Raw genomic sequence first — 14154 nt, forward strand, 5'->3', positions numbered from 1 at the left:
TGAAAGCAAAAGATGCCAGATTATTTCAGAGGAGTCAGATAAGGTTCACTGTGGTTTATGGAGCTGATAATGCTGCCAGCAAGCAATGCGATGACACCGAACAAGGGCGTGGGTTCAGATCTTTGACCAGCTGCTATTCTGCTCGTTCTGCCTCTGATTTATAACTTTTAAAACAGAGCTAGATATTGTACCTGCCACCCAAAGAGCTTAGGAACAGTACATATCACTGCTGTTCAGACAAACTGCCACAATGCTTCATATCAACACCAATAAAGGTTTTTCTTATAGTCTTTTTATTAACACTGCCATTGTAGATACTTGAGGCATGCAAACAATGCATTGTAAATTAAACTCTATGTCTGTGTATGACCTGCATATTAAGCTCTATTTCTGTTCTGCATATGGAATAGAGCGTAGAGAGGAAGATTATATGGTTTCAGGGTTCATTTGCATTTCATACGACAAAAAAAGGAGGTTTCCACTTGTACACTAGTCTGTCTAGAGCAGCAAACAGCACACAGTTTGTTTACACTGCTGCTTGTTATTCTCCATAGGGTTGCCCTGTATGGCAAATGGCAGCAAAGGATAATTTAAAGGTTTCATGAGGGTATTTTCCTTCACTTGTTTTGCTCCTGGGCTACAAGCGCTGTGTAAAATGTTAATAGAACAGAATGGTTATTATTTGCTACTTCTTTATGTTGTATATTCAATTGAAAACTGTGCAAAAACAATATATTAAATGTTTTAACTTATCTTGTAAATATATGTTTATTCTGAATGGGATGGGAGATGGGACAGGGGCAACAGAGGACTGGAATAGTTATGGAACCATAAGAAACACCAGTTTTCAGTTTTCCACAGGTAAACAGGTGAATTGGTAACATCATGATTTGGTATAAAAGGGGCATTCTTGAAAGGGTCAGTTGTTAAGAAGCAAGGAGGGGCGAGTTTTACCACTTTGTGAAAAACTGCATGGGCAAATTTAAGGATGTCACTTTCCATAATCCATAACATCATTAAAAGACTCAGAGAAGCCATAGAAATCTCTGCACATAAAGGGCAAGGCCGGAAAAATAACACTGGATGGCCGTGACCTTTGATCTTTTAGGCAGCACTGCATTAAAACTGAAAAATGATATATACGGTCATCGAAGAAAGTATTAGACCACCCTTTTCCTTCAATTTCTTGTTCATTTTAATGCCTGATACAAACTAAAGGTACATTTGTTTGGACAAATATAATGATAACAACAAAAATAGCTCATACGAGTTTAATTTAACAGCTAATATCTAGCCATTTTCCATGGTTTTCATGATATTGATTTTAGTTATTATCAAGAAAACCAGGCATTAAAATGAACAACAAATTGAAGAAAAAGGGTGGTCTAATAATTTTTTCCATGACTGTATCATGGTGTTTATATCATGACTCCATGAGCTCAGGAACACTGCAGATCACTGATCAGTTAACACAGTTTGTTGCTGCATCTATTAATGTAAGTTCAGACTACCGTGCAAAGCAAAGCCATATATCAACAACATCCAGAAATGCCGCCAACTTCTTTGGGCCCCGAGCTCATCTGAGATGGACTGATGCAAAGTGGACAAGGGTGCTATGGTCTGATGAGTCCACATTTAAAATTGTTATGGGAAATTATGGACATCCTGTCCTCCTGGTTAAAGAGGAAAAGGACCATCCCAACTGTTACCAGCAGAAAGTTCAAAAACAGCACCTTTGATGGTATGGGGGTGTGTTAGTGTCCATGGCATCAACGGTAACCATCACATCTGTGAAGTCAGCATTAATGCTGAAAGGTTCTTGCAGGTTTTGGAGCAACATATGCTGCCATCCAGACATATTTTCCAGTGAGGTCCCTGCCTATTTCAGTGAGACAATACAGAGCCACATTCTGCACATTATTGAAAATGTTTGGCATATTATGAAGTGTAAAATACGACATCAGAGACCCCAGACTGTTGAGCTACTGAAGTTATACATCAGGTAGAATCTGAAAGATTTTCTCTTTCAGAGCTTCAACAATAGTGTCCTCAGGTCCTCAATGCTTACTGAGGGCTGTTAAAAGAAAAGATAGGCTTAAACTGTACAGAGAGAGATATCGCCTTTGTACAGTTTTAAATTGAATATTTGTCAAAAATGAATTAACAAATGATCAAGCCAATTTTTATTTAGATTAAAGACAGTTTCCCAACATTTTTGGAATCAGGCTTGTAAAAAGTTGTAGCGTTAGATAACACAAACAACAAATTTGTGAGCAGGTGGTGCATCCAATCCTCAGAAAACAGTTGCATGAGGTGAATATCAAGTAGAACTCCAACTACGAGTCTCCTAATTGTGAAGATCCAATGAGCTGCCCACACGGTGTCATTTCCCTCCTTGGTGAAAACAAATCATGTCTGCTATCCCCGCCATCACTCTGGAGATGTCAGGGGACAGACGCAAGACTTTTCATCTTTATCTCTGTAATCATTTTCACCACAAAAAAAAAACACTCCCTTTTCTCCATCCCGGCTCCCCTGTCACCTCAGGCTGAAGGCTCACCGTTTATGACAATATGGCAGGGGGCTCCCACACCAGCTGAAAGGTTTGGAAAGTAACTGGCACGGTTCCATTTTGGTCCAAGAAAACCTTCTTTGACGTCGAAAAAACAAGTAGATATTATTATTATTTATACTAAAGATGAAACTACACCAATAGCCCTCTGGCTGGTAGCAGATACACCATTAAAGGGCTGTTTTTAAATCAGAATTCTCTACTGGAACTTTCTTGGAGCAGAGAAATCTTGTAACTTTGTCCTCAGATCTTTAAAAAAAAAAAAAACTCTCAGCACTGCTTACCTCAAATCTGCCAGCTGCAAAATCAATAGCTCATTCCTTTTCCCTGTAATCCTCAAATAAATATGATTGTCTAAGTCTCCGCTGCTTGGGAGCTTTGATACAGATAGAGTTTATGTGCAGATTTGATGGATCACATACAGCGCACGAGTGACCGCAATTTGTTGATTGCTCGGGCGGCTGGTCCCTCTCTGTAAGTAAGACTCTTAGATGTGTTATTTGTACACAACAAGTTCAGCAACTTTTTGATATCTTCAACAAAGTCGCTAATAAGGCTGAGCGCATTGTTATTCTGAGCATGGGGAAAGTGTGGAGCAGACAGAGCTGGAGCACACAGCATTGGTATGCTGCTGCAGCAGGAGCAGGACTCAGCAGGTCCACCACAGAGCAGCGTGAACCAGAGGGCAGGGCAACAGCCGGCGTGGCTGTCACTGTTCATTAGCAGGGCGCCGTAAGCTGCCTGAAGCCCACCAGAGGCCAGACACAGAGTGGATGAAGGGGGGCACCTTGTTTCTACACAGCCACAATCCTAAAATATCTTAAGATTGTTATAGCTCTGATAAATATCCATTCTACAGACATATCATGCTGACAGTTGGTATTATTCTTTATGGAAACATGTCAGGTTTCATGGTGCTTGTGACTCCCACTCTGTCTAATAAACTACAGACAAAACGCCTCAATGCTTTTTGAATTTTTTAGAACGTGCCTGTGGGATTGATAATGTTCCTCTCTGTCTGTTCGGTCTGCAGTGAGGAGAACATGTGCCAGTGTTGCCTTGGTCAGGGACAATGTGACACATAATAATTTAATTAGTTTTTGATTTTGTGGACCGTTTGTGTTCAGTTTACAAATGGACAAAAATCTTCAGCAATTTTTAATTTAATATATGTTAATTTATTAAGTTAACTGAGGGTTTTCTAATGTTTTTTTGAAGTGTTCTCATAATTAAGAGGTTTTCAAAGTGGGAGGCGGGATTCCCCAGGGGGATTCCAAAATGTTTCAGGGAAGACTAAATGAGTGGAAGTGAAAAAATATTGCATTGGTTATTATTAGATTATACATTTTAAAAAGTGCATACGATAGCTTGGATGTGTGCCATTTGGTTAAAGAGATTATTCAGAAATACAATAGTTTTGGGTAATTTTACTGTTTTTCCCACTTTCCAAGGCCAAAACTAACAAATGCCTCAGTACAAAGTGGCTGTTTTTCTTTTATATAACTGGTGTATTCAAAAGTTCAAAAAGCAATACAAGGCTATAAATGAGACTTAAAAAAAACCCTGTTGTAGTCAAATGGCAACCTTTGAATCTTAAAAGTGAAGCTAAAACGGAAGTGCCCAAAACTGCAATTCCTCAACTGACCACTTGAGGCTGGAGCCAAAAGGGAGCCAATCCTCAAAGACGTCCATGTGAAAATGTCCAACTTTACAGCAGAATAAACATGTTTAAAAAACAGTTACTGTCTCTATAGCTACTTTCTCCCTTCATGACAACTGTGACAGGCCTGAGTTTTTGCATAGCTCACTCATTTAATTTTTATTTAGTTTAAAGTTATACATAATTATGGAGTGGCTCCTCACTGCATACAGCTCACCACTGCTCCACTCTTTGCTACCTTTTTTGGTTTAACTGGGAGATAAAACTGCCAAGATGCCTCAGCCTATAAATGCCTAACATTTATACTGTTTATGGTTGTAGCTGATTTAATTCGACCCATATTTCCCCCCTTATTCACCCACCACAGAGAAACAAACAAAACATAGCTTAGAAAATCCTGCCCTGAAAGAAACTGGAGGATTGCAATTGTATTTCTAATCTGTTTATTTGTAATGCTTCTATGCTGATACTATATCTACAGGTGGCTGATAAACCTGCGAGACAACACATCTGAATAGGCTGCTGCAATTAGCCCTACTGTACAGCATATGTCATCACTGAGAACACACTGGGGACTGCAGAGCATCTGTACCTACTGGTCCATGGTGTGTCTCCATGTTTCCCAACACCCACAGGTGCAGGTGATAATTACTGAAATGAATACATTTCAGTAATCCCTAGTTGTATCACACAAGTTACCATGGTAAATAAGACAGTGGCAGCTCCTGATGAATAGCTGTGTATGGATATGACACATTTTGTTTGATTATTTCCATCCACATGTGCAATTTCAAACCTTTTGAGGAGCGTTGCACTGACACAGTCACAGTGTGAGAAAAAAGAAGTGACAGTACATTCCTGAGCGGTCTAACACAATAAACTAATTTATTGATGCTGGTGAAGATAAAATGATAAAAGTGACAAGCAGGCCCAACACCTGAAGGGCAATGGATGCATCATCAAACCCATGTGTGTGCCGAACTATACATCACACTTAAACCAAGAGAAGTATCGTATAAAGGCCACGGATGGCTGCTTCTCTGCATAATGTGATCACAGTATGTTTTCCCACTGAAACGTATTACAGGGATGTGTCATAATGCTCCGGGATCCATCATACTAATCACTCACAGTGATCACTCTTGGAAACGACACCTTTTGCTGAGCTTCAGCATCTCCCATCGGCTGGTCTGATTCATAGGCCATAAAAAGTGGTGATGTCAAGTGCAGCTGTAGGTAATGAATACCTGGCCGAGATTGTGAACTTCCATCCATACATCCATCCATCCATATGAATGATCCTTCAGCAATGGCGTACCAGTGTCGACATAAAGCACAAATTGGTGTGCAAATAACTCCTGGAAAATGTCATCTCTTTAAATAAAGAGGCTCTGACCCAATAAGCCAGTGTTGATACAGGGCCATCTGCTCCAGCCTGCACCAACAGCCATTTCTCATGTCATATCCAGCTGATAAACTCATTTTATTTGATTGCATTTCACAGTGCTGAGATTATATCTATGGTTGATGAATAAATTAATCAAAACCATGAGTTGGAGGTGAACGCAATATAGATTATGTGCGCCAGCCACATTCGTCATTTCTTGTTCTGCATTTGAAAAAAACTGGCGTTTAAACAATGTGTTTTAATAACTCTAATTAGCCACAACGGAACAGTTTATCTTATCATTGACCTTATCAAAACCTTCTGACCTTTGACAAAAAAAACTGAATGGGGTTGGTTTTATAATTGACCCAGCATCGTGATGCATCAAATGTCTGTGTCAGAGGGCAGGGATGTGCAAAAGGGCGGGCTGAAGTTGCCCGAGCAACAACAGCCACTAAATTTGATCAGATTAAATCACCATATTATTGAAACTTTTACAAATATTTGCGAGGCTGACTCAGCGGAACACAGACATGGGGTGACTCAGACCGGTAAAAAACATTTTACCTTATATTATTTTAATCACATGAACCAATCTGTGTTCTGTAGAGATATGTGGCTTTGACTGTGCTAGATTAGTATGAGGTTACTTTTGTGTCTTTTCAAACAGAACAGGTCTGAGAGCAAAACTTACCACACTGCAATCAAAAAATGTTTTATTAAAGTGCAAATAAAACACACTCACTGGCCACTTTATTAGGTACACCTGTGCAACTGTTGTTAATGCAAACATCTAATCTGTCAATCACATGGCAGCAACTCAATGCATTTAGACATGTAGAAATGGTGAAAACGAGCTGCTTCAAGTTCAAAGCGAGCATCAGAATGAGAAAGAAAGGTGATTTAAGTGACTTTGAAAGTGGCATGGTTGTTGGTGCCAGACGGGCTTGTCTGAGTATTTCACAAACTCCTGATCTAACAACCATCTCTAGGGTTTACAGAGAATGCTCAGAAAAAGAGAAAATATCCAGTGAGACAAAATGCCTTGTTGATGCCAGAGGTCAGAGAATGGCCAGACTGGTTGGAGATGATAGAAAGGCAACAGTAACTCAAATAATCACTCGGTACAACTAAGGTATGCAGAAGAGCATTTTTGAAAGCACAACACGTCCAACCTTGAAGCAGATGGGCAACAACAGCAGAAGAAGAACACACTGCCACTTTATTAGGTACACTTTACTAGCGAATAAAGTGGCCTGTGAGTGCAAATTTGTGATTAAAATGTTGAAAACAAAAGTTTTGCCTGCTGTTGAGCTGAATCTCGTAGATGGAGCCTACGCCTAAGGATGCAGGGCATGTTTGCTGATCTCTATCGGAGTGACAGCTTGGCAACAACAATCCCACTCCATCTTTTCCGTGGACTTCAAATAGACTCCTAAATAGTGGATGTTGCCAAGCTGTCACTCTGATCAATGATGGCCAATAGAAGTCTTGTCTTACATCTTTAAGTGGAGGTCCCGCCCACGAGATTCAGCTCAACACAAAGCAGAACTTTGAAAGTGTAAACAATAACACTTTTACTAATCATAAATAGCAATAAAACATTTTTGGCCGTGTGCAAAGTTCAGCTGTCCATCCTATTCTATTTGACAGCATGATAAAGACATGAAAGAAACCCCAGAGATGAGATAGTGTTTACAGTGAATATGAAGTGTTGCCCTGCAACTAATTGTCCCTCAGGGGATGAATTAAGTTTTATTTTAATTCAAATGAACTGAACTGGATTCTAAACTTGACCCAGCTTCTCTGTACCATATGTTTGCTGTAAAGTAAGGCAAGCACACTATTTGCATAATTTGCTTGTTCTTGAACACTTTGAAGTGTGAACACTTGACAGAGCATTTAAAAAAAGCCCCACATTTGCAGAGGGCAAAACGCTAAACAGTGTGCACTTGTTCTAATTTCATTAATGGGTTTTTTAGATAAGATAAGATAAACCTAGTCCCATGATGGGGATATTGCACAACAGATAGTTCAAAGAGTATTTGTAACATTTCAACAGCTTATTAGTTGAGATCCAAAATCCAACTGTCTTGCTTTGTCTGAAGATGTTCAAAAGCTTATCATTATATTATATATAGTATATTGTAGATATACCTAAATATTCTCAGACTAATTTAGTTGAACTTGAACTACTCACTCAACCTATGCTTCGGGGGTGTTCAACAGGGTATATACAACGCACATTTAGCTATTTAACCATTTCATTAGCTACAGGCTATTAGCTTTTATTTGCTTTTACTGCAGAATTCCAACCACATTTATGAAAACATTAAGCTGATTATCGCCAACATAGCCAATTAGCATCTTGACTACCCAAGTAAGTGAAAACAAGAGTCTACATGCTTTTTATTTTAATAGGACAAATGAAGAACAAACATAATGTTATAGTTTCTACTTCAAAATATGCTTAAAATGGAACCAAAACAACCAGTCAAAAGTTTGGACACACCTTCTCAGTTTTTCTTTATTGTTATTATAAGGCGCGTTTCCATTCGGGTAAAAATTGGCAGCTGGGAAAGTGTCAGGCCACGCCCTTTCAAATGGCCGCTCACTCGGTGTGTCTCCATTACAAAAAAAGTCCCCAGAGGGATTTAAGAGACACTGGAGGTGACGTATGGTTTTCAATTGTTGCGAAATCGCTTAGCGACAGTTTTAACCGTGACGTCACCTACGCGATGGATTTAACACGGGAGACGCACCAAACATAAACAATAAGGAAGGGAGACGCCGAGATGGAAGGAGCAGAACTTGCTGTGTTTCTTGTCGCTTTGTTCATGCACATGGCATCCAGATGATCCTGGACAAGAAGAGAATCCTCGCCGCATCTTCGCCGGCTTTTAAAAACGTCACATCCCGCTTAGTGTTCTATCCAATCAGCAACCTTTTTAGACTTTGACTTCATCAACAGTATAAAGGAACACATATGAAATTATGTAGTTAACAGAAAAGTCTTAAACAAACCAGAATCTGTTCTATATTTTAGATTCTTTAAAGTAGGCTCCTTTTGTTTAGATTTTCTAAAACACATTAAGAAGGCAACAAATTCCACAAATTAACTCTTGGAATCCATTCCAGATGATCCCCTCATGAATCTGACTGAGAGAATAACAGAAGTGTGCAAAGCTGTCATCAAAGCAAAATAATCTAAAAATATACAACATATTCTGGTTTGTATAACACTTTTTTAATTATGTAATTCCATATGTGTGCCTTCATAGTTTTGATGTCTTTAGAATTAATCTACAATGTTGAAAATAATAAAAAAGAAAGAAAGAAAGAAAGAAAGAAAGAAAGAAAGAAAGAAAGAAAGAAAGACAAAGAAAGAAAATATATTGAATGAACGTTTGACTGGTACTGTACATCATGATGAGAAATCTGTAAAATAAAATATATTCTACTTGATTACCTAAGGGGCTGTGGCCAAATTATGTAAATGTTAGGAGGAACTGCAGACAATTCACTGGAGACACATCACAGCTCTGCTCCACTGAGACTGCAGTGGAAAAACCTGCTCTGTGAAACTGTAACATTGTTTTTCATCTTCATCTGTCCCATAAAAGTTTTCATGCAGATTTGGTGAAAATAAATAGCCTGTAGTCTCTCGTCTAGTTTCCACTTTACTTTGAAACTCCAGACTCTGCAGATGCTAACAAGTTATGCAAGTAATAATTAACTTAATGTTTCAATTATGAGGTAGAAATTGAAAGTGTTACAAATATAACAAAAATAACATAAAGTCTTATCCATTCATCTTTAAGACTATTTGAAATTGTGTTATCTACTGATTTGAGTTAAATGACCATATTCTTTATTATTCAGGTCTGGGCTAATGGATGGAATCTAAAACCTGGTTGGGTGTTGCCCTTTTTCCCAATTTAGAGCAGCAACTTCTCAAAATGTCAGTGCACGTCCATGTCAGAGGGTGACCCCGTGCCCCCGCCTCTTGAGTCTAATTCTTAGCCGGGGTATCTTCAGTCTAACACTGCTTCACTTGAACACTTTCCCCACTGTCAGAACTCTACTCAGGTGCCGAGACGCTATATTATTATTCCTGTCACAGTTCAAACAGGTTCCTCCAGATCGGCAGAGATGGAGGGAGTCACTGAACTCCTAACCTTTCATTCTCTCGACGCCAGGCTTGATTGTCATCTTACTCCTGTTTTCATACAGATACGCCATCTCAATTATAACACAAAAACATCCGGAGAGGTGACGTGAGGCTCGACCTTTAGAAGCCTGCAGTTCAACATTGAAACACAAGCCCTTATCAATCAGCAAGCTGCAATGTGGCAGATTTGAACTGTTCTGACATTTCAGGACATATCAAAGAGACATAATAATATATATCATTTCCATAAGGTTTTGTTACCGTATATCTAAGCAAAGCTACAGTGCATTTATTAAAGATATCTTATCTAAGAGTGTAGTAGACTTTAATAATGGGCACTGGGAATTGCAGAAAGTTCTGAGAACTGGTGATGTCAAGGGAATTAAAATGATAAGTGAGTCCTTGATGATTGCTCCACAGTGTATAAAAAACTGCAGCTCAGTCAAATCTAATCTCTGTAAAACATGAACATAGGGCAGACCTATATTGATTATTAATTCAATTGCGTAGGTCACTTTGAATGTTTTCTTAAGTCTCTCTGAAGTCCAAAGAAAGAGTTTACACTTTTCTGGCTAATCCAGTTTTTGTCCCTCCATTGTGCTTGTCATGGTCAATCATTCAGGCGATCACTCAAGCACTCCCATTAATTCAACCAAGGTCTGCTAAAGTAATAGTGGAAAAAGAAAGACTCAACATTTTTATATAGTACTCACATGCCAGGAAGCAGTCCATACTGAAAGAGATGTTGTCAATAGAGATGGCTGAACCGGTTCCAGGTCCATCTTCTGTGCTGAACTGCAGCCAAAACCTACAGAGGGACAGAGCTGTTTTAACTACCTCACAAGCTTTGAATGGTTGGATAGCTTCTGACGGAAAGGATGTGAAAAAGAATTTATAGAGCTTAAAGAAAAATGTCATTGCGCTTTGGCTTTGAAGGGGGTGCATTGTACGCCTTATACCAGCTCAGTTGGTATTGTTAAGAACTGTTGGCTCTTTCACGAGATACAGAAAAAACTGTGTGACATCTTTATGTATAAAACACATTTTCTGCTTTCGTATAAAATACTTTCATGCACAACATCATTTAAGCAGGCATGGCATAACGTATATGTCCGAGATCTTTACAGGGATGGTTTGACATTTAAAGAAATACATTTGCTGCTTTCCGACCAAGTGTTAGATGAGAAGATTGTCATGTCTTTACTGTAAATATGAAGCTACCGCTGGTTGGTTAGCTGAGCATAAAGACTAGACATGAGGGAAACATCACCGTCACACACCAGTACCTCTAAAGCTCAATAATTAATTTTCATTTGATTAGCTGTGCGAATAACAAAGGGTAAAAACAGCAATTTGCAATTTTGCGCTCTTTCTCTGGTCTTTATGCTAAGCTAAGATAACAGGCTACTCACTCCAGCTTCATATTAGGCAGAATAAGGTATCATCAAATTGAATTACTACTTAAGAAAAGTAAAGTACTTTCAAAAATGTTTCCTTAGTGTAGTATATAAGTAAATCTAGTTACTGAACAGTGGTTGTATCTCCATTGAAAATATGGTTTTCAGCATTAAGTCACACTGTGTTTGTGAAGGAAGCACCACCTCATGGTGAGATTCTGCAGTTTAATAAACGGCCGTGTTTACAGTGTAATCTAGGCACGCCTCTAGTTAGGATGGGAGGCGACTCCCAGTGCCTGGAGGTTGACTGGGAACTTGGAGCAAGCTGGCTGGCAGCTGAAAGGCCTTTGGCTAGGAGGGGAAATTCCAGGTGGCTGCATCTGTACAAACATAAGAGTGGTGTCAATCTCCTTCTCTAACTCTCAGGCATGGTGGCAAGAAAGCACATTTCCCAAAATGTCAAACTCTTTCTTTAAAGCAGCTGCTAAGTGTTTTAACTGATTATGAAACACTCTCAATTAAATGCTGATATCTCTATATGTGACCTAAGTGAGTAATTGAGACCATCAACGCAAAGATTGGCTATTTCTATATAGTTAATGTCTGTCACCAGGTCAGATTACTGGTGAAATTGGACGAACAGATTAACAACACGCATACTGGAAGTTTGTTTACATTTTACCAGGCAACATTTGGCTGTGAATAGTATGTTAGCCAGTTAAAAGGAAGCAGGATGAGAATTTCATTTTTTAATTTTATTTTATTTTTAATATTTTGTGATCATGGCTGATACTGGGGCAGGAAAAGAAAACAGGAAAATGAAAATAAGGACAAGAAAAACTGTATATGAGAGTTGTAAATCCAAAGGAATTAACACTAAAATTAATTTAGATAGGAAGTATAAATGATTTATGTTACCAAAGAGAAACATGCAAATCACATAGATGGACAGACAGACAGACAGACAGACAGACAGACAGACAGACAGACAGACAGACAGACAGACAGATAGATGGATAGATAGATAGATAGATAGATAGATAGATAGATAGATAGATAGAAAGATAGATGAAAACCCAAAAAATCCCCCCTAAAATGTTACATGTACAAATATTTTATATATCAATTTTGTCAATTTTAAGTAATAAAAACACAGATTTTTCCAATGATGGATTGATAATGTGTGCAGTAGAGGGTAATACATTTATACCTATTTTATAACATGCTGCTTAAACCTGAGTCGGTCAAACTACATCTCCATTGTTGCTGTCAGCCCACAGGCTCTCAAACCAAAAGCCCTCCCATTCAGAGTCCACTATCCTGTCTGCTGTGTTCTGACTTTTGTCTGCACTTCAGGCTGTATTTCTGATTCTATTTAAGCTCTACAAAGGTCACTGCGCAAAGACTGGCAGGTTCAACTTGTGGTTACGGACATGACATTCTAATTAAGAGCACAAGCACAGCTGACTACATAACCCAGGAATCAAAAATTAATCACTCTCAGGGGAGCAGGATTATCCAAGCTCTAATGGCAAAGAAACCCCCAGTCAGACAAACAGAGCTGAGGACTTGCTTTCCTCTATTTTGTTGTAACTTCACTCTTTTTTGAGGGGAAATCAGGGCAATAGCTAATTGGAAGGCAAGTAGGGTGAGTAGAGCCTTGTGTATTGATTTCTATTCTCTTTATTACAGACAAGTGGAATGAAAAGAGGGGCGCGTCTTGTACAACTGTACACATGGCTGGTCCATGGTATAATTGTAGAGTCCTTGTGGGATTAATTTACTCTGCAGAGTTAAGAGGTCACGTTTCCCAGAAAATGGAATGTAAATGTTGAGAATCTGCATTTATGAGAGGTGATAAGAAGGAAGAAGAGCTTCTTGGTTCTGTTTCTGAAGCCATTCTTATGGGAGCTCTTAAGTATGTGTGCGAGTGTGTCGGAGGTCTGTTGGGAGAACAGTTGGATCTGCTATTAAACACCTCAAAGTGCCTTCTGACGGTCAAAACATATGAGTTTTGCTTTTGTGTCTTATTATGCATTAAACAGAACAGGTTTAAGAGCAGAACTATACACGATGTGATCAAGAAATGTTTTATTGCAGGTGAAATAAATTTCTCATTAAATATGTTAAACCTTTTGTTTGCAAATCTAACAGTTTTACTTTCTGTTTATCATGTGGGCGGGACATACACTCCTCAATCATTTCTGTTAACACAGGATTTCTTCTTCAGGCTCCATGCACACTCCCATAGAAGAGGACAATTGGTGCATCCTTTGACTCAGACGAACTGATCGCGTTACACCTAATTCTAAAAGGAATATGAAAAATATTACAGCAAAAGCAACACTGTCGCTGCAGATAAGGAATGCTGCAGAAAATTATGTGTAAAGTTGTGAGTCAATATACACTCACCGGCCACTTTATTAGGTACACTTGTTCAACTGCTGGTTAACGCAAATATCTAATCAGCCAATCACATGACAGCATCTCAATGCAATTAGGCCTGAAGATATGGTGACAAAGCGAGCATTAGAATAAGGAAGAAATGTGATTTAATTGACTTTGAAAGTGGCATTGTTGTTGGTCTATACTTAAAAAAACAGCTGATCTAACAACCATCTCTAGTGTTTACAGAGAATGATCAGAAAAAGAGAAAATATCCAGTGAGCCAAAAAATGTCTTGTTGGTGCCAGAGGTCAGAGGAGAATGCACAGACTGGTTGAAGATGAAAGGCAACAGATAACCTCCTCGTTACATCCAATATATGCAGAAAAACATCTCTGAATGAGATGAGATTAGTGGGTGTTTTTATTTTACCATTTGGTAGACTCTCACTGCCTACTGTTTATGTCTTACATGAAAGCTGTACATTGGACAATGCTAAATATCTAAACTTGGAACTGTAAACAAGTCAGACTAACTGAAATTATTTATTAGTAAGTTTTAGTACATATAGTAAACTGGCTT

At 38.7% G+C, this 14154-nt stretch overlaps 1 protein-coding gene across 1 annotated transcript in view; it reads right to left on the bottom strand.

Moving 5' to 3' along the window:
- The window catches only part of alk (ALK receptor tyrosine kinase), a 507772-nt gene that overhangs the window by 65797 nt on the left and 427821 nt on the right, over positions 1-14154 (bottom strand). Inside the window, exon 10 of the mRNA XM_059352649.1 lies at positions 10504-10598. Within this exon, the coding sequence (XP_059208632.1) occupies positions 10504-10598 (95 nt within the window). The remainder of the gene's footprint in view (positions 1-10503; positions 10599-14154) is intronic.

Source organism: Centropristis striata, chromosome 16 (assembly GCF_030273125.1).
Source record: "Centropristis striata isolate RG_2023a ecotype Rhode Island chromosome 16, C.striata_1.0, whole genome shotgun sequence".
Lineage (NCBI taxonomy): Eukaryota > Metazoa > Chordata > Actinopteri > Perciformes > Serranidae > Centropristis > Centropristis striata.